This window comes from Pan troglodytes, chromosome 5 (assembly GCF_028858775.2).
Source record: "Pan troglodytes isolate AG18354 chromosome 5, NHGRI_mPanTro3-v2.0_pri, whole genome shotgun sequence".
Taxonomy (NCBI): Eukaryota; Metazoa; Chordata; class Mammalia; order Primates; family Hominidae; genus Pan; species Pan troglodytes.
The window spans coordinates 42,767,479-42,786,897 of NC_072403.2; the positions used below are offsets into that span (position 1 = coordinate 42,767,479).

Here is a 19,419-nt window from a genome sequence, read left to right on the forward strand (position 1 = left end):
CCACTGTGCTCCAGCCTGGGCAACACAGCGAGACTCTGTCTCAAAAAAAAAAAAGAAAGGAAAAAAAGAAAAAAAAAAAGACTTGAGGAGGCTTACAAAGGTTGCAAAACAGCCATCAAAAATAATGATGATTAATCCTGTTTTCCTCACCTGTACTTTTGTCCCCTTCAGGATTCTCCTGCCGGCACACCGTGTTCTCTTCTGTGTGTGATGTTCTCTTCTGCCTCAGGGATACTTGCATGTGACCCCACCTCCCAGCATCCACACTAGTTTTTCACTGGAATTTGTTTCTAGCAGTCCTTTCTGGATCCTTTCCATTCTGGTCCTCTACTGAGTTTTAATGGGTTTTGACTGGGTATTGTTAGATAATGAATTGTAATGTATTTAAATGAATATTATTCCTACTTGCTTTCATAGAATGTCTTTGTTAATTTAAACAGGAAAATGGCATCTCAGAATCACTGATCACAAAACCAAGATGTGAAAAATGTTGTAATAAGTTATCCCTTTACTCTGTTTGCAGGAATCATTGTAGTCAATCATTTTCCAGTTCTCAGCCGCTCAGTTGTGATCAAGGGACACGTGGTTTCCGAACTGCCAGCTCAGAATAGGAAAATAACTTGGTAAGGGAGGCAGCATGCAACAACCCTGAAGTCAGGACACTTGGGTTCACATCCTGGCAAGTTATGAAACCTTTCTGAGCCTTGAACATGTATGAAATGGGATCCAACACAGCTACCTTATGGGATCACAGTGGTGATTCACTGAGATAATATTTCCAGAGTGTTTAGCAAGGCACCTGGCATATAGGGTGGGAACAGGAATAGGAGTGCAATTGAACATGAGTCTTCAGTTTCTAATGAATTGAATTTTTCTCCTTCCTGAAGTGTTCATAGATTCTTAGAATTTTAGAGTGAGACTCTAAAATTTGTAGTCCAATCCTCTTATTTTTTGGATGCAGAAATAGACCAAGTAATTTAACCGAAATCATCTCACTAGCAATTGGCAAAGCTTGTCTCCAAGTTCAATGCTGTTTCATTTTTCCAGCTGTAATATTTGAATACAACTCTATAGAGAACCAAAAAGTCATTGGCATGGCAAATCATGCCTTGCTTCTTCCCTGTGGTGCCACGGTCATGCATTGCTGTACATCTCTGACTCATTTTGTGCCCAGTGATGTTCCTTAGAAGTGACTGTGAGAATTTTGTGATTACAAAATTGATACAGGAAAAGTTTGGGAAATATGAAAATCACAAAGAAAATAAAAATCAGCTGTGATCTCATTTTCCAGAGATCATCTACTCCTGAATTATTTTTAATTGGAAATGCTACATCTTAATTTCTAGGGGTTTTTTTGGTGTTATTGTTAGTATGGCTCTTAATGCTTTGTAATCCATCCTCCTGACTGCTAATCAAAAATGGCTTAGTGAAAAGAATGTGGGGTCGAAATGAGGCTCAGGTGACAACTGACTGGGTGGTCTCAGATAAGTCACTTCCCATCTGGAAATCTACTTTATATCTCTATAGATTTGCCTATTCCTTGCAGGTTTGTTAAAAAGGTATTAAGAAAAAAAAGACGTGTCTATTCCTGACTTCTCATCTAAATGCAGCTATATAATCTGTAGTTTTTCGTGACTGTCTTCTTTCACCTAGCATAATGTTTTCAAGGTTCATCCATATTGTATCATGTATCAGTACTGCATTCCTTTTTATCGTCCAGTGATTTTGCATTATATGGATCTACCACATTGTGATTATCCTTTCATCAGTTCATGGACATTTGGATTACTTCCATTTGGGGGCTGTTATGAATAATGTTGCTGTTCACATTTGTGCACAAGTTTTTGTGTGGACATATGTTTTCATTTGTCTTAGGCACATACCTAGAGGTAGAATTGCTGGGTCATATGGTAACTGTGTTTAACTCTTTGCGGAACTGCCAGGCTGTTTTCCATAGTGGCTGTACCATTTTATGTTTCAATTCCTCCATGTCCTTACCAACACTTTTTGTCTGACTTCTTGATTGTAGCTATCCCAGTGGATGTGAAATGGTATCTCACTGTGATTTTGATCTGCATTTCTCTGATGGTTAATAATGTTGAGTATCTTTTTGTGTGTTTATTGGTCATTTGTATATCTTTTTTTGAGATGGAGTCTCACTCTGTCACCCAGGCTGGAGTGCAGTGGTGTAATCTTGGCTCATTGCAACCTCTGCCTCCCAGATTCAAGTGATTCTTCTGCCTCAGCCTCCCAGATAGCTGGGATTACAGGTGCCTGCCACCACACCCGGCTAATTTTTGTATTTTTAGTAGAGACAGGGTTTCACCATGTTGACCAGGCTGATCTCGAACTCCTGACCTCAAGTGATCTGCCACCTTGGCCTTCCAAAGCGCTGGGATTACAGACGTGAGCCACTGCACCCAGTCCATTTGTATATCTTTTCTGGAGAAATGGCTATTCAAATCCTTTGTCTATTTTTTTATTTGGTTGTCTTTTTATTACTGATATGTAATAATTCTTGATGTATTCTATATAGACCACCCCCTTATCAGATATATAATTTGCAAAAATTTTCTCCCATTCTGTGGGTTGTCATTTTACTTTCTTGATGGTATTGAGACACAGAATTTTTGAGGTTCTCCCCCTCCCCTTGTCTTCTACAAAAAGTTTTTAATTTTGATGAAGTCCAATTTATTTTTTCTTTTGCTACTTGTTCTTTTGGTATCATATCTAAGAAACCATTGCCGAATCCCAGAATCATGAAGCCTCCCTCCCTGTGTTTTCTTCGAAGTTTTATCATTTTAGCTTATAAATTTAGGTATTTGATCCATTTTGAGTTAATTTTTGTGTATAGTATAAAGAAAGGGACAGGCGTGGTGGCTCACACCTGTAATCCCAGCACTTTGGGAGGCTGAGGCAGGCGAATTGCCTGAGGTCAGGAGTTCGAGACCAGCCTAGCCAACATGGTGAAACCCCGTCTCTACTAAAAATACAAAAAAATTTGCTGGGCGTGGTGGTGGGTACCTGTAATCCCGCTACTTGGGAGGCTGAGGCAGGAGAATCGCTTGAACTCGGGAGGCGGAAGTGGCAGTGAGCCAAGATCGCGCCACTGCACTCCAGCCTGGGCAACCAGAGCAAGACTCTGTCTCAAAAAAAAAAAAAAAGAAAAGAAAAGAAAGAAAGGTCCAACTTCATTTTGCATTTGTGGATATCCAGTGGTCCTAGCATCATGTATTGAAAATAATACATTAAAAATTATATAGCTGTCCCTTGGTATATGTAGGGTATTCGTTCCAGAATCTCCATATACGCCCAAATCCTTGCATATTCAAGTTTCACAGTTGATTCTTCGGAACCTGTTTATACAAAAAATCATCCCTCTGTATATGTATATGCAGTTTTTGCACCCTGAAAATATTGTATTTTCAATCCTGGGTTGGTAGGAAAAAATCAGCTTTTAAGTGTATCCACATAGTTCAAACCCATGTTGTTCAAGTCTCAACTGTAGTTTGTACTGTCTTTTTATCTGAATGTGGGGGGTATAGTGTGGTGGGCTCTTCTCTCATTCCCCCAGTTCCTGGAAGTCTAGATTGCATGCCTTTTAATCCACCATTAGAAGTCTTCTGATTCTGATTTAATTGCTCTGAGTTGATGCCCAGGTATGAGCATTTATGAAACGCTCTCTAGGTGATTCTAATGTGCAAGCCAGGTTAAGACCTAATGAACTAAACACTTAATAGTCATAAAGAGGACCAAACAGGAGTGACTGGGAGGCACACTGCTGGAAGAGGAGATGTGCTGGTGTGTGCTGGGTTGTGTTGTAACAACATGACTATGTCCTCCACCCTACAGGTGGCAGCATCTCCTTACTGAGAGAATACACATGTACTATGTCAGTACTTTTTGAGGCTAGAAGTACTGTAGGAATGAAGTATGCAAAATAAAAGGACCCTCTGTATTAAAAATAAATATATAAATAAATAAAGCCCAGTAGAAGAGAGCACAAACCCGAAGAAGCACTCTTCTTCCTCCTGTAAATGAAGAAAAATATTATTGTTCTGTAACTTAAACACCTTTTTAAATAGCCATTTAATTATTTTATCTTATTTTATTTCTCTAGAGATGGGATCTCGTTCTGTCTCCCAGGCTGGAGTGCAGTGGTATGATCATAGCTCACTGCAGCCTCAAACTCCTGGGCTCAAGCAGTCCTCCCACCTCAGCTTCCCAGGTAGCTGGGACTACAGGTGTGTGCCACCAGGCCAAGCTGATTTTTCAAATTTGTTTTTCTTTTCTTTTCTTTTTTTTTTTTTTTGAAATGGACTTTCACTCTTGTTGCCCAGGCTGGAGTGCAATGGCGTGATCTCGGCTCACCACGACCTCCGCCTCCTGAGTTCAAGAGATTCTCCTGCCTCAGCCTCCTGAGTAGCTGGGATTATAGGCACCCGCCACCATGCCAGGCTAATTTAGTATTTTTAGTAGAGGCGGGGTTTCTCCGTGTTGGTCAGGCTGGTCTTTAAACGCCGGACCTCAGGTAATCCGCCTGCCTCGGCCTCCCGAAGTGCTGGGATTACAGGCACGAGCTATTGCGTCCAGCCTTGGAACTATTTAATTTCATTTTACAAATGATACAGAGAGAACTCTACTTTGCCCCATTAGTTTTTACCTTTTGTTCTCTGGGCATGATGAAACAATCTGTCTTTAAAATAACTATAGGAACACAAATTGAATTTTTAAATTAGTTAAAAATCTTAGGTATTTTAAGTATATAAAATACAAATAAAATGCCCTTTATTTTCTAAAATTGTATTTGTAGAAAAGCATGAGGACTCTGGTTGCTCTAGAAGAAATTAAAAAAAAAGAAGAAGAAAGGAAAGTGTGAGGACTGCAAGCCACATGCCATGGTTTTTGTGTTGTCGGAAATCTTTGCTCTGCCAAGAACAAAGCTTATCAGCCTGTTGCTCTCAGTAAATCACCTTCAGTAATCTTCAGTGATCAGTTCTTCCTCTTGTGTTGCTAAAAGGTCTGTCTGGTATAATTGCAAAGAAATAATTGATAAACAACACTGTGCATAATCCATTTTTTTTATTTTAGGGAATCTCCAGTAGCAGATCTCCCATCATTGGTGTCAGAAATCTTTTTTGGATGTCATTAGTGCTTCAGAGTCCCATTAGGATATATTGTGCTCTAGACCAGTGCTCCTCAGTTTGCACTAGTTTGGAAACTAGTGCAGGTCTGTAAACTGTTCCTGGCCCACAGTTAACGAATATTTTAAAACTTGTATGGCAATTTGACATTGTCTCTATGTATTCATTGTGTTTCATGAAAGTATTGGTCTGTAGAGGATTGAGGAAAGCACAAAACTGGTCCTTCTCTACAGATGGTCAAGTAGCTTTGAAGAGGAAGTACCTAAAGAAACCACCTTTCTTTTTACATTTATTTTCTCTCCGTCTCTCTCAGGGATTTTGTATTGGAAGACATGGATCTTGCTGCCAACGAGATCAGCATTTATGACAAACTTTCAGAGACTGTTGATTTGGTGAGACAGACCGGCCATCAGTGTGGCATGTCAGAGAAGGCAATTGAAAAATTTATCAGACAGCTGCTGGAAAAGAATGAACCTCAGAGACCACCCCCGCAGTATCCTCTCCTTATAGTTGTATATAAGGTAAAATGTTTCCTGAGTTGGTAATTGCTTCAACAGAACAAAGACTGTTCAACATTCTTCACAAATGCTATTGTTGACTAATCCCACCACTGAGCATTGGTTTTTCCGTGAATAAATTTGCCTTTGCTCTTGTTACCATGTGTTACTAGGAAATTTGACTGTGTTGTTAAAGGTCCTAGATGAAAGCTGCATATTTATAGTTAAATTATATTTGTGTAATATTATTATTTAATTTTTTATTATTTGTTTGTTTGTTGTGTGTGTGTGTTTTGAGACGGAGTCTCACTCTTGTTGCCTAGGCTGGAGTGCAATGGCACGATCTCGGCTCACCACAACCTCTGCCTCCTGGGTTCAAGTGATTCTCCTGCCTTAGCCTCCCAAGTAGCTGGGATTACAGGCGTGCGCCACCACACCCAGCTAATTTTGTATTTTTAGTAGAGACAAGATTTCTCCATGTTGGTCAGGCTGGTCTTGAACTCCTGACCTCAGGTGATCTGCCCACCTCAGCCTCCCAAAGTGCTTGGATTATAGGCGTGAGCCACCACGCCTGGCCTTGTGTTTTGTTTTTTTGTTTTGTTTTGTTTTTTGAGATGGAGTCACGCTCTGTTGCCCAGGCTGGAGTGCAGTGGCGTGATCTCAGCTCACTGCAACCTCTGCCTCCCAGGTTCAAACGATTCTCCTGCCTCAGCCTCCCAAGTAGCTGGGATTACAGCCATATGCCACCACACCTGGCTAATTTTTGTATTTTTAGTAGAGACAGGGTTTCTCCATGTTGGTCAGGCTGGTCCTGAACTCCTGACCTCAGGTGATCTGCCCTCCTTGGCTTCCCAAAGTGCTGGGATTACAGGCCTAAGCCATTGCACCTGGACAGATTTTTTATTTTTCTAGTCAAGGTCACACTGTGTTGCCCAGGCTGGAGTGCAGTGGTGCCATCATGGCTCACTGCAGCCTCGAACTCCCAGACTCAGGTGATCCTCCCATCTCAGCCTCCCAAGTACCTAGGACCACAGGCATGTGCCACCACACCTGGCTAATTTTTCTATTTTTTGTAGAGATGGGGGTTTTTCCGTGTTGTCCAGGCTGGTCTCGAACTCCTGGGCTCAAGTGACTTGAGTCCAGTCAATCACTGTCAGACTGAGTTCGAGACTGCCCACCTCAGTCTCCCAAAGTGCTGGGGTTACAGGCGTGAGCCACTGCAGCCAGCCTTTATGTATGTATTTATTTATTTTTTGAGACAGAGTTTCACTCTTGTTGCCCAGGCTGGAGTGCAATGGCGTGATCTTGGCTCACTGCAACCTCCGCCTCCCAGGTTCAAGCAATTCTCCTGCCTCAGCCTCCCAAGTAGCTGGGATTACAGGCATGCGCAACCATGCCCGGCTAATTTTGTATTTTTAGTAGAGATGGGAGTTTCACTATGTTGGTCAGCTGGTCGCGAACTCCTGACCTCAGGTGATCCACTCACCTCAGCCTCCCAAAGTGCTGGGATTACAGGCATGAGCCACTGTGCCTGGCCTAATATTTGTATTTTTAGTAGAGGTGGGGTTTCACCATGTTGGCCAAGCTGGTCTCGAACTCTTGACCTAAGGTGATACACCCGCCTTTGCCTCCCAAAGTGCTGGAATTACCGGTGTGAGCCACTGCGCCCGGCCCCTTTGTGTATTATTATTATTATTATTATTTATTATTATTATTTTTTTGAGACGCAGTCTCACTCTGTTGCCCAGGCTAGAGTGCAGTGGTGCGATCTTGGCTCACTGCAAGCTCCATCTCCCGGGTTCACACCATTCTCCTGCCTCAGCCTCCCAAGTAGCTGAGACTACAGGCGCCCATCACCACGTCCGGCTAATTTTTTGTATTTTTAGTAGAGACAGGGTTTCACCGTGTTGGCCAGGATGGTCTCGATCTCCTGACCTCGTTATCCACCTGCCTTGGCCTCCCAAAGTGCTGGGATTACAGGTGTGAGCCACTGCGCCCGGCCCCCTTTGTGTATTATTATTATTATTATTATTTTTTTTTTTTTTTTGAGACGGAGTCTCTCGCTCTGTCGCCCAGGCTGGAGTGCAGTGGCGCGATCTTGGCTCACTGCAAGCTCCGCCTCCCGGGTTCCCGCCATTCTCCGGCCTCAGCCTCCCAAGTAGCTGGGACTACAGGTGCCCACCATCATGCCTGGCTAATTTTTTTGTATTTTTAGTAGAGACGGGGTTTCACCATGTTAGCCAGGATGGTCTCGATCTCCTGGCCTCATGATCTGCCCGCCTCGGCCTCCCAAAGTGCTGGAATTACAGGCGAGAGCCACCACGCCCAGCCTGTGTATTTTTAAATAGTGAATTTTAAAATACACTGATTATATGGTAGCAGCTTGGTGAGCCTTGCAGTCCCTATAGTTCTCAAATTCTAAATTCTTCCAGAAGTAAACCTAAGTGGCTTGTTTATGAAAATGGATTAGTTCTTAAGGCACATTGGAAGTAGCAGAAGAAGCCTGTTTTGTTTTGTTTTTTTTCTTGGTATTAAGGTATTTGTTTGCTGGGATGATTATTAATGCCTTTTCTATCTTTCCTTGTAGGTTCTCGCAACCTTGGGATTAATCTTGCTCACTGCCTACTTTGTGATTCAACCTTTCAGCCCATTAGCACCTGAGCCAGTGCTTTCTGGAGCTCACACCTGGCGCTCACTCATCCATCACATTAGGCTGATGTCCTTGCCCATTGCCAAGAAGTACATGTCAGAAAATAAGGGAGTTCCTCTGCGTGGGGGTGATGAAGACAGACCCTTTCCAGGTAAAATGCAACATTTACTACTTATTAGATATAGTTTTCTTGACAGTATATGATAGGAAAGGAAGTAACATTTATTGATACCTAATGAGAGGCAAGCTCCCTATATTGTATCTTTTAATTCAGTCCCCACTAAAACTCTATGAGATGGGGTTTATTATCCCCATTTCACAGATTAAGAAACCAAGGATCAGAGAGATTAAGAAACTTGCTAGAGGAACATCTGGTAGAGCCAAATTCACACCCCCAAATTCCAGAACACACATGATGGGGACAAATGTCTTTGCCCATAAAAAGGATTTGATTGTATCTCATCCTTTTCTCTCCTGTGATTCCTGTCCATAATGCATATTTAATACATAGGTATTGGTTTATTGAAAGCAACTGAGTTCAGCTTGCTTCTAAAGGTCCTCTAACAGTCCTTGGCCTATTGGGCTAGGTTTTTGTCTGGGTATATCCCACTCTTTCAGTTTAGTCCTTCTGTCTGTCACAGCTCATTTAATTTAGTACTCTAAAGTATATCAATTTTGCCAGTAAGTAGAATTTAAAAAACACATAAATTTAGTAACAGTGCATCAGTGGCATAAGAATTCATAGTCTGATAGACTATTTGAGGGGTTTCCTTTTGAGAACAGTGTAACATGTAATAAGAGTTGAAATTTACTTTTTCAGGCTGGGTGTGGTGGTTTACAACTATAATCCTAGCATTTTGGGAAGCTGAGGCAAAAGGATTGGTTGAGCCCAGGAGTTCAAGACCAGCCTGGGCAACATAGCGAGACCCTGCCTCCAATTTTGTGTGTGTGTGTGTGTAAAGAAATTTACTTTTTGAGAAAGGGGGATATTATTTTGGGATTTTTTTGGTGATGTTTATCTTATTTGGCAATGTAGAATAATATGTGTATTAATATCACAAATGGATTATAGAATTTATTGTGTAACCATGTTCCGAAACTTTTAGAATGTGTCTTAACTTTTAGGAAAAATGCTTTCAGAAAAAATGTATTTAAGCTTTATAATCATAATGTCATTCTTTTTTTTTTTGAGTTGGAGTCTTGCTCTGTCGCCCAGGCTGGAGTGCAATGGTGCGATCTTGGCTCACTGCAAGCTCCGCCTCCTGGGTTCACGCCATTCTCCTGCCTCAGCCTCCCGAGTAGCTGGGACTATAGGTGCCCGCCACTACGCCCGGCTAATTTTTTGTATTTCTAGTAGAGACAGGGTTTCACCGTGTTAGCCAGGATGGTCTCATAATGTCATTCTTTAAGATCTAATGAGTCATAAAAATCATCCCTTGGATTGGGTCTCCATCGAAAGCTATTTTTGTATACTTGAGGAAGTCATGGAAAGGTTTCCAAAATTGTATCAAAATCAGAGGAAGGGAGCATTGTAAGACAAGAATTCCACCTCAGGAGTTTTTTGGTTTTTTTAAAAAAATCAACAGCTCAGATATTTCTTTTGAAAATTTCAGATGTAACTTCCTTGTATTTATTGGGAAGGTTGCTTTTGAAATGTCACCAACAGAGCTAAAAAAAAAAAAAATGCAGTCTCAAACTCCTATTAGAACAGTTCAAAGCGTTTGGAGGAAACAGCGAGAGAAACTTGTCAGTTAGGCCAGTCTGTGCCTCTTCCTCAGACACACCACCAGTCTCCTTTCCTGACTGTCTTCCCCCCACAGCCTCCCTAACGGCAAGTCCTGATGAGTTTTCCCGACCTGGTTGATGGCATTATCTTCTTCCCCAGTCCTATAAAGTAAATCTCCATACACGGTTGAACTGAGAAATGGGGCATCGTCAATGAACACTGCTCGCTTCTTCTCTAAATCATAGTTTAAACATTCCAGAAACATTAGTGTCTTGTAAACAAGCCGGATTATTTGGACTACTTCAAATCAATATTTTGCCTTGCAGATGGAAATAAAATGAGTCCTTGGAGCTCAGTTGTAGAGAGAGCGAGTGAGCATTGGAAGGGTGTGGCTTTAGCTCTTTAATGTTGTTGATTCTATTAAAGTGCTGTTTTTACTTGTAAATGTGGATGTGGAAGCACCATATTTTCCTATGTATGATAATTCTGGGAAGCTGTAGACATGTGAAACTAACAGCATTTGGAAGAAAAGTTAAAAACGCATAATTATATGAAGAGTAAACAGAAACACATGAGGGAGAATTAAGTGCAACTTAATCTGGGCCTGTTAGAGGGCAGGAAAAGTAAAAATATATCATTTTTAATGTCCTGGTATCAAAAAACAACTACCTTCACGTTAGGATTACTTGGCCGTACATTTAAAGTAAATGCAAGGGGAGAATGGTGTGACAGATTCCCGAAAGGAATTCCTTCCCCATATGGTTTCCTGAAGTGCTGGCCTGTCTCACACTCCCAGGGTCATCTGGTGCTCCTTGCAGTGGCACCTCGGGAATGATGGAGGGCAGCTGCAGCCTTGGTGATGTACAAGAGGCACCACCACCAATGACTGGAAGTTTCCCCCGACCCCACCCAGGGAACAAAAAGGTGACAGAGGTGGGGTTCTTTTTCTAGATTTCAGCCTTAGATAGGAAATCCTGCCCCTAAATGCTCTCAATAAGAAGAATGAAGTGACTTTGCAACGAGTCATGGAAACATCCCACTGTGCAGCAAAAAATAAGTAAATAAACTGACAGTTGTTTTTTACTTACCAGATGCCAGACCCTGTTCAGGCAGCTTTCCATATATTGGCTTATTTAATCTTGACAACATTCCTATAGGGTAGCTTCAGGTTTTATGCCCATTTTACAGATGAGGACACTGAGGCACAGTATGGTTAGGTCACTTGCTCAAGGTCCCAGGTCTAGTCACGGAGCCATGATTTGAACCCAGGCAGCCAGTCTTCAGAGTCTGAGCCCTTCACCTCTGATGTGAGTAGTCTAGCTGTGCAGTAGACCTGAAGAGTCTAGCTTTAAGTCTGATGTTGGAGTTCTACCACTGTCTCTCTCGGATCATCAGTTACTTTCTCTTAACTCCCTAGTCCCTGAAGAGACAATATTCTTTCTGGCTGTTCCAAAGATAAGTGGTCTTCCAAGCTTCTGACCCTTTAGAATTTTCCCAACCTGGTGTTGTCTTAGACATTCAGCCCAGTTCATCCTCCCTAGTCTGCACCCTTATGGATAATATTTGACTGACTTAATCCTTCGTCTTACTGACCCAGAGTTTTCTCTTTACATTCACATTCTTACTGCTTTTCTCCCCTCCTGGCTTCATATCTTTATAGTCACTTTACTCCTGCCAGCCATCCCCTTGGTTTTTACCATTTCCATGGAATCATTGAGTCTTAAAGCCAGAAAAGAATTTTAGAGTTAATCTAGTACATACCCCATTTTATAAAAGAGGTAACTGAGGCCAGGAGAGGTAAAGGAGCTTGCTTACCCAGCTAAAAGTGGCAAAATCACACTTGAACCCTAGTTTCTTAACTCCCTCTAGCATTCTGTCCAAGATACCACACTTACAGCCTGCCATCTCTGCCCTCAGTCAAGCCAGGCGCTAGCATGTTCAGCCAATTATTTTGTTTACTTTGGTCATTTTCTGGCCAACTTAAAAATAACATATTCATTTCTACTGAGAAAGCCTGGGATAGTTCTCACATACAGTGAAAAGGCACACGTTTGGAACTTGATGCATCCCCTAACCTTCAAAGGAAGGATGAAGTAGATCCAGCAACATCAAGAAGTTTTGGAAATAGCAAGTCATTTATTGGCCTCAAACTAAGAATCTAGTAAGACTTAGAGAGTCCAGATCTGTGCTCAAAGATGAACTGCTTAGACCGCAAGGAAAACCTTCCTCTTTTATTTGCAAAATAAGCTTACCTTCTGTGATAATAACAGCTCTGTCAAGCACTTACTGTATACCAGGTACTGTGCTGTGCACTTTATTTCTCAGTCTTCACAGCAGTCACATAAGGTAGATACTGTTTTTATGTTCATTTCAAAGATGAGGAAACTGATGTGCAAGGGGATTGACTGACTTATCTAAAGTCTCACATTTATTTATTTTTAATTTTTTCTTTTGCTGTGTTTTTGATAATAAATTTTCACATTTAGAAACACATTTTTGTACAAGTGAGAACTCATGAAAATAGACTTTCTCTGTGGTTTGGAGTGGTTCAAATGCATTGCTTCCTGGAGGCAAGGCTGTTGGTGAAATGATTTCTTGGGCTCTTTCCCTCTACGGTGTGTGAAAATGGATCTGGGCATGGTGCCACACATGCAGGGACCTGGCAAAAGCCTCCTTCATTGTCAAGGCTTCACCCCTGCCTCATGCCCAGGGTACTAGAAGAGGTGCTATGCAAAAACAAGCTTCTGGAGAGCAGCCTGATTAAATATTGAGCACACACTAGTGAAAGTCATGGGAACTTTGTCATGGGCTTTGCAGGTTTTTCTTGGGTACATTTATAATGCAAGAAATCATGAGGTTATATTTATTTAATCTTTATTTTGAGGTTTCTGTGAATCCAGATTGCTCATTTGATTTTTCTCCCCATGGACTTAATTCTATCGTTAAAGCTTCTGAAAAATCAGCCTTCCTGCCCGCCTTCCTGCCTTCCTCCCTCCTTCTTTTCCTCCTTCCATCCCTTCCTCCCTCTCCCCAACTTCATTCACTCATTCAGTAAATGTTTTTTGAGACCCTGCTATATATGCCAGGCACTGTTCTCAACAAAGCAGTGAACAAAACAGACAAAACCACTGCTCTTGTAGAGCTAGTATTGGCTTTGTTCTTTTCTTTCTTCCCTATCCTTTTTATCCAGAGGGAGTTTTTTGTCCTGGAAAGAAATCTTTTGTTTTGTTTTGTTTTGTTTTTGCCAGGTAAATAATCTATGTAACAGTACTCTCCCCACTCAGAATTCCAGGATATGTTATGGTTGTCTACAGAGAACCAGCTTAAGTGAGTTTTCTTGTAAATAACTCTCAGGCACCAGGAAGCTCCCTGATGGGTGAGACGCTGGCCCATCCATTTTTCTGCCCAGTGCCCAACTTGTAAAGAAGGGTGGATAGTTATGGTCTCTGCACGTTGACTTCAAGGCTGTGTTTTGTCTGAGAGACTGTTTTTGACATCTCCAACAGTGAAATCATCCCAAATCATAGTGAAAACTTGAAATACAAGTTATAAGCTTTATTGAACTTTTATATGTAGGATTTGTCTTCTCTGTCATACCTTTAAAAAAATGTTTAAAATATCTAGTATGAGGGATATCTGGAGTAAAGAAGCCTTAGAAATTAAAAGTAGGAAGTTGCTATATAATTTACGCTGACTTTTCTGTCTGGTGCTTCAGGAAAAGTGGTTAGAAACAGGAGGGCTGGAAAGAAGTGAGATGCAGCATATTAGGTAGTCAAAAGCCGTAAACTAGGGTGGCATGGGCTCGGCTGGCTGTGTGCTGTTGGCTGTTTCCCAGGATGGAATTTTGTTCACTTTGTGGCATGATGGCTCCAGCCAGTTGTATAGAGAACACGTCAGACAAAACCTTTTCAGATGGACAGAGGCCAAGCTGGAGTCTGGCCACATCTCTTTCTGTTGTCAGGGACTCTGTGGGGAGAGGAGGAGGAGCCTGCACCCTACCTCCACCCCTAGTTCACCGTTTGCCCGTTCCTCTGTCTAAGCTCATGCTTTATCCACCTTGGTGATCTCAGGCTACAGAGAAATCAAAAGTAGTTCTTTCTTTTAAAGTTTGGGCTCCCTTAGTTCAGGTGGATGGCATAGGCTACCCCATTCCAGTGATCCTTTTTTCTTGTTACTTCCCTTCCTTCTTTGCGGGCCACCAGCCTGGCCACCTCTGCTCCTGTCAGGTACCTCTCTGGGGCCAGCCTTCTGAGATGATTTACCTCTACACTTCAGCATTGAATTCTCGGCTTCAGTTTTCATGATCTCCAAGGACATTTTGACTTGGAAAGTACATAAAATACATGCATACAAAGACAGTAAGAGGTATAATATTTTGATATTTAAAAATACTTATAATAAAGTAATATTTCTCATCTCTATCCTTTTAACTTTTCTACTCAAGCAACTGCTAGTAATAACTTGGTATACATCCTTCTGAGTTTTTCCATGTCTATACAAATAGATATACTTAATATATATAAATAGAAATACTTTTTTGTTCACACACATACAAAAGATCTCATATACATATTTTTGGCTAGACACATTGTATTAGTTTCTAAGGCTGCTGAAACAAAGCATCACAGGCCGAGCAGCTTAAAACAACAGAAATCCAGTACCTCACAGTTGTGGAGTCTAGAAGTCAGAAATCCAGGTTGATAGGGCCACGCCCCCTCTCGAAGGCTCTAGGGAAGAATCCTTCCTGGCCTCTTCCAGTTTCTGGTGGTTTTCAGCAGTCCTTGGCATTCCTTGGCTGTGTCAGCATAACTTCAGCCTCTGCCTTTATCTTCACGTGGCCATCTGCTTTCTATGTGTGTCTTTGTGTCTTCTGTCTTCTTCTAAGGCCATCATTCAGATTGGATTCAGGGCTCATCCTACTTCAGTATGACCTCATCTTAACTGACTACATCTGTGGCCACCCTATCTCCAAGGTCATGTTCTGAGGTTCCAGGAAAATGTGGATTTTGGGAAAACATAATTAAACCCTCTCTATATATTTTTGAGGATTTTATATTAGTTGATTCTGTGACTCTTCTATAATTTAACCATTTTCTAGGGTTGTTGTGGGTTTTTTTTTTTTTTTGCTATTACAAAAATATGTACCTGAGAGATTCATATACACATATCTTTATATAGATATACTTTTTATCTGTAAGATATATTCTTGGAAATGGACTCGCTGAGTCAAAGGGCATGTGCATTTTAAATTTTAATAAATGCAACCAAATTGTCTTCATAAACTTATACCAGCTTATACTTTCATTAACAGCATATGTTGATCATTGACACTGGATGTTGTCAATGTTTTGCCAGTTAGAAAACTAAATAATAGTATCTCATTTCAAGTTGCATTTCATTGATTATTAGTCAAATTGCATGTCTTTTCAAATGGTTTATAGGCCATTTATATTTATAATACTTCTCTGTGAATTCCTTGTTCATATTCTTTCCCCATTAAAAATTTTTTTATCTACCCTGGGCAACATGGAGAAACCCTAGCTCTACAAAAAATACAAAAAATTAGCCATATATGGTGGTGCACACCTGTAGTCCCAGCTACTCTGGCAGCTGAGGTGGGAGGATCACCTGAGCCCGGGGAGGTCAAGGCCACAGTGAGCCGTGATTGTACCACTGCACTTCAGCCTGGGCGACAGAATGAGAGCCTGTCTCAAAAAAAAAAAAAAAAAAAAAGTTTTTTGTTAATTCAAACAGAGGCTTATATATTAGAAATACTGATTATTTGTCTCATATATGCAAATATTGGTCAAATCTGTCCATTTTTCCTTTATAGCCTCTAGGAAGCCTTCCTTGTCCCAAAGATTATAAAAATACTCATTTCTCAGTCCTCACAACAGTCACTTAGGGTAGATACTGTTTTTATATCCATTTCAAAGATGAGGAAACTGATGTGCCAAGGGATTGACTAATTTATCTAAAGTCTCACATTTACAGACACATTTTTATACAGGTGAGAACTCATGAATATATGTGAACTCTCTATGGTTTGGAGTAGTTCCTCTAGCTTTTTTTTTTTTTTTGAGACAGGATCTCACTGTGTTCCCAGGCTAGCCTTGAACTCCTGGGTTCAAGAGATTATCCTGCCTCAGCCTCCTGAGTAGTTGGGACTAAAGTGCCACCATGCCCAGCTCCTTTAGTTATTTTTAAAATTTTGTGTTATCTATTTGTATCTTTTAATCAATCTAGAATTTAATTTAGTATATGGTGAAAGGGTAGGAATCTAACTTTATTTTCTTCCATATAGATGGTCACTTTTCCCAATTTGATTTATTGAATCTACCCTTTCCTCACTTAATTAAAAATCTATGTTTATCCTTTATCGGCCAGGCATGGTGGCTGACACCTGTAATTCCAGCACTTTGGGAGGCCAAGGCGGGTGGATTGCTTGAGCTCTGGAGTTCAAGACCAGCCTGAGCAACATGATGAAACCCTGTCTCTACCAAAAATACAAAAATTAGCTGGGTGTGATGGCACACACTGGTAGTCCCAGCTACTTGGGAGGCTGAGGTGGGAGGATGACTTGAGCCTGGAAGGTCAAGGCTACAGTGAGCTGAGATGTGCCACTGTACTCCAGCCTGGGCGACAGAGCAAGACCCTGTCTCAAAAAAAAAAAAAAAGGCTGGTCTCAAACTCCTGGGCTCAAGCGATCCCACCTCGGCCTCCCAAAGTGTTGGGATTACAAGCATCAGCCACCACCCATAAATGTTTTATCTTGTTAAATTTATTGCTAGTTATTATGAATGAGATTATTTTCCATTTCAGTTTTTAACTGATTGTGACCAGTAGAGTAAGAAAGCTATTGATTTTTATGTATCTGAAAATCTGTATCTTGTATTCTGTCACCTTATTAAATTCTCTTTTTAGTACTAACAGTTTTTTACTTGTGTTCACCTCTAACTTTCAGTTCCCTCAAGGAACACCACCTCCAAGTTTTTCTTTTAGTTTGCTATTCCTACTTTCTTTTTCTTTCTTGATTTCTCTTTACTGGGTTTTCTTCTACCTGCTTTTTAAAGGGATCTCCACCTGGAAATCCCAAGAATATCTAAAGCTCTGAATAAAATTAAAATTAAATAAGTTAGGCTGGGCTGGGCGCAGTGGCTCACGCCTGTAATCCCAGCACTTTGCAAGGCTGAGGTTGGCGGATCATCTGAGATCAGGAGTTTGAGACCAGCCTGGCCAACATGGTGAAACCCTGTCTCTACTAAAAATACAAAAATGAGCCCGGCTTCGTGGCGGGCACCTGTAATCCCAGCTATTCAGGAGGCTGAGGCAGGAGAATCGCTTGACCCCAGGAGGCGGAGGTTGCAGTGAGCCGAGATCGCGCCACTGCACTCCAGCCTGGGCGACAGAGCTAGACTCCATCTCCAAAAGAAAAATAATAATAATAATTAAATAAATTATAGTTAAAATAATTCTCCTAACTCTTAGGTTAAGAGCTGCTCGGTGCTAGCCCATGCAGCACCTTTGTACAAATTTGAGGAAGGTGCCCCTTTCTCCTGGTGCTTTACTCTCATCTCCTGGGGAGACTGTCATAATTAACTGATTCTGTTGGAATATGACACACTACTACAGAAAAGTGTCATAATAAATCTGCAGATGACGTTCCCTAGATGAGCACTAATGACATGGGTGATACCAGAGATCTGCAGGTTTATTATGACACTGACCAAGAGGACAGTATAGTGCAAACATTCACAGTAGTGCTCCTTGGGGCTGTAGATTTCATCTTCACTGCTTCTAGAATCCACCCCTTTTTTCCATTCCCACTGCCTCATTCATTATATTTCACTTCTCATCACGGTGAACCCCCCCCCCCACCTTTTCCCTAAAAAAGGGCAAAACGAAAATATAACCAGGTCTTCCTTTTCCCAGCCTCTCTCTTCTAGGGCACCCTAATCACAATCCAAAATAATCTTCCTAGAACATCGAGAAATTCCTGCTCAAAAGCCTCCAACAGTTCCTCTTTTTGTTCTGAGTAGAGCCAGACGTGCTTCAAGCCCTGGAAGCCCTCACCACATCTTCCTCTGCAGCCTGTTTCCTTACCCAAACCCCCACTGCACGCCCAGCATCTGCTGTGTTCTTCCTACCACACTCTGGCACCTCAGGAACTTCCTATCACCTCTAACTTTCAGTTTGTTCATCCACAGAATGAGAATAGTGATTCCTCCTCAGTAATTACACAGTGAAAATTAAATGCTATAACATGGGAAAGTGACTAACATAGGGCAAGCACTCAGTGCACTAGCTTGCTTTCTCCTTCCCCTTCCATCGCAAGTACTTTGGAAACTGAAATGCTATATAATTGTAACATGTTGTTATGATTATGCCCCATGGTGTGTCCATTACCCAGAGTTTTTGCATATTGGCAAGAATTTATCATATTTGACCCTGAATAAGAAACATTTGAAAATATTGGAGAAGAAAAAATGCAACTTTGCAGCCTCAGTGTGCCACTGAAACAGATGGTACTAAAGGGTTTTCAGCTACCCCCAGAGTACTGTGGGAGGAGAGGCGCCCTCCCAGAAGCAGGGTGTAGCGGTAATCCTCTGGCTAATAATCTTCCTGCAGGTTGAGACTGGCTGAGAAAGGTAGGTGGCAGTTGCCTCCAGGAAACACAGATACTATCTTCAAGAGATGGAGGATGCTCAGCAGACCGGCCAAGAACAAACACGGTCTTTCCCTGACAAGGATTTCCTATGCCCCACTACTACTGCCTCAGAGAAAACAAGCATGTAGTGCTTACTGCCAACCACAGAAAATGTTTTGTGGTTAAGAGTCAGTTTCCAAGTATGTTTATTGGTTTAAAAAATTGACTTCTTTTCAGCCACATTTGGTTGTCTGTTATCATTTGTCATAGGCTCTCTGCTGATTTGGTTTCCATTGGGTTTTAATCAGAACCGTCTTCTGAAACGTTTTAGATTCAAAGCAGAGTTTAAAACAAACACATCTCTCAGAGAACCCAGATGAAATCCAAAATGGAACAGAAAGTAAACAAGAAATAATGAAATAACATTATAAACAGCATGGTAACAGAGGGAAGCTGGGAAAGGCTGTGCAGAAACAAGAGCCCCTCAGAGAAGGAGCCAAACCAGACAGGCATGTCAGGGAGCCGCTGTCACTCACAGCAGGGTCTGGGTTGGGGGTCTTCCATTTCTGACCAGCATGTGGGGCTGGAAACTATGGCTGGCGGCCCCACCCCCTCCTGATCTGGGATAGAGGGCTGTCTTATGGACAGATGCAATTCACTTTATTCCAAAGATGGCTCCAGAAAAGTCCTGTCTACCCTCTCCATCCCTTTCCTCTTCTGTGCCCTTTTCTCACTCTTCCTTCCCGGAGTCCTGG

General features: G+C 41.6%; 1 protein-coding gene across 25 annotated transcripts in view; it reads left to right on the top strand.

The window, feature by feature from the left end:
• The window catches only part of C6H6orf89 (chromosome 6 C6orf89 homolog), a 52,906-nt gene that overhangs the window by 21,830 nt on the left and 11,657 nt on the right, over nt 1–19,419 (top strand). For 7 of the 25 annotated variants that reach the window (XM_016955362.4, XM_063812943.1, XM_063812942.1 and 4 more), the window contains 4 exons: nt 524–623; nt 4,814–5,020; nt 5,458–5,665; nt 8,229–8,442. In XM_016955362.4, coding sequence (XP_016810851.1) covers nt 5,477–5,665; nt 8,229–8,442 — 403 coding nt within the window. In that variant the 5' untranslated portion in view covers nt 524–623; nt 4,814–5,020; nt 5,458–5,476. Of the gene's footprint in view, nt 1–523; nt 624–4,120; nt 4,245–4,813; nt 5,021–5,457; nt 5,666–8,228; nt 8,443–19,419 lie in introns of all 25 variants that reach the window. The other 18 variants (XM_063812946.1, XM_063812948.1, XM_063812947.1 and 15 more) reach the window with 5 other exon arrangements.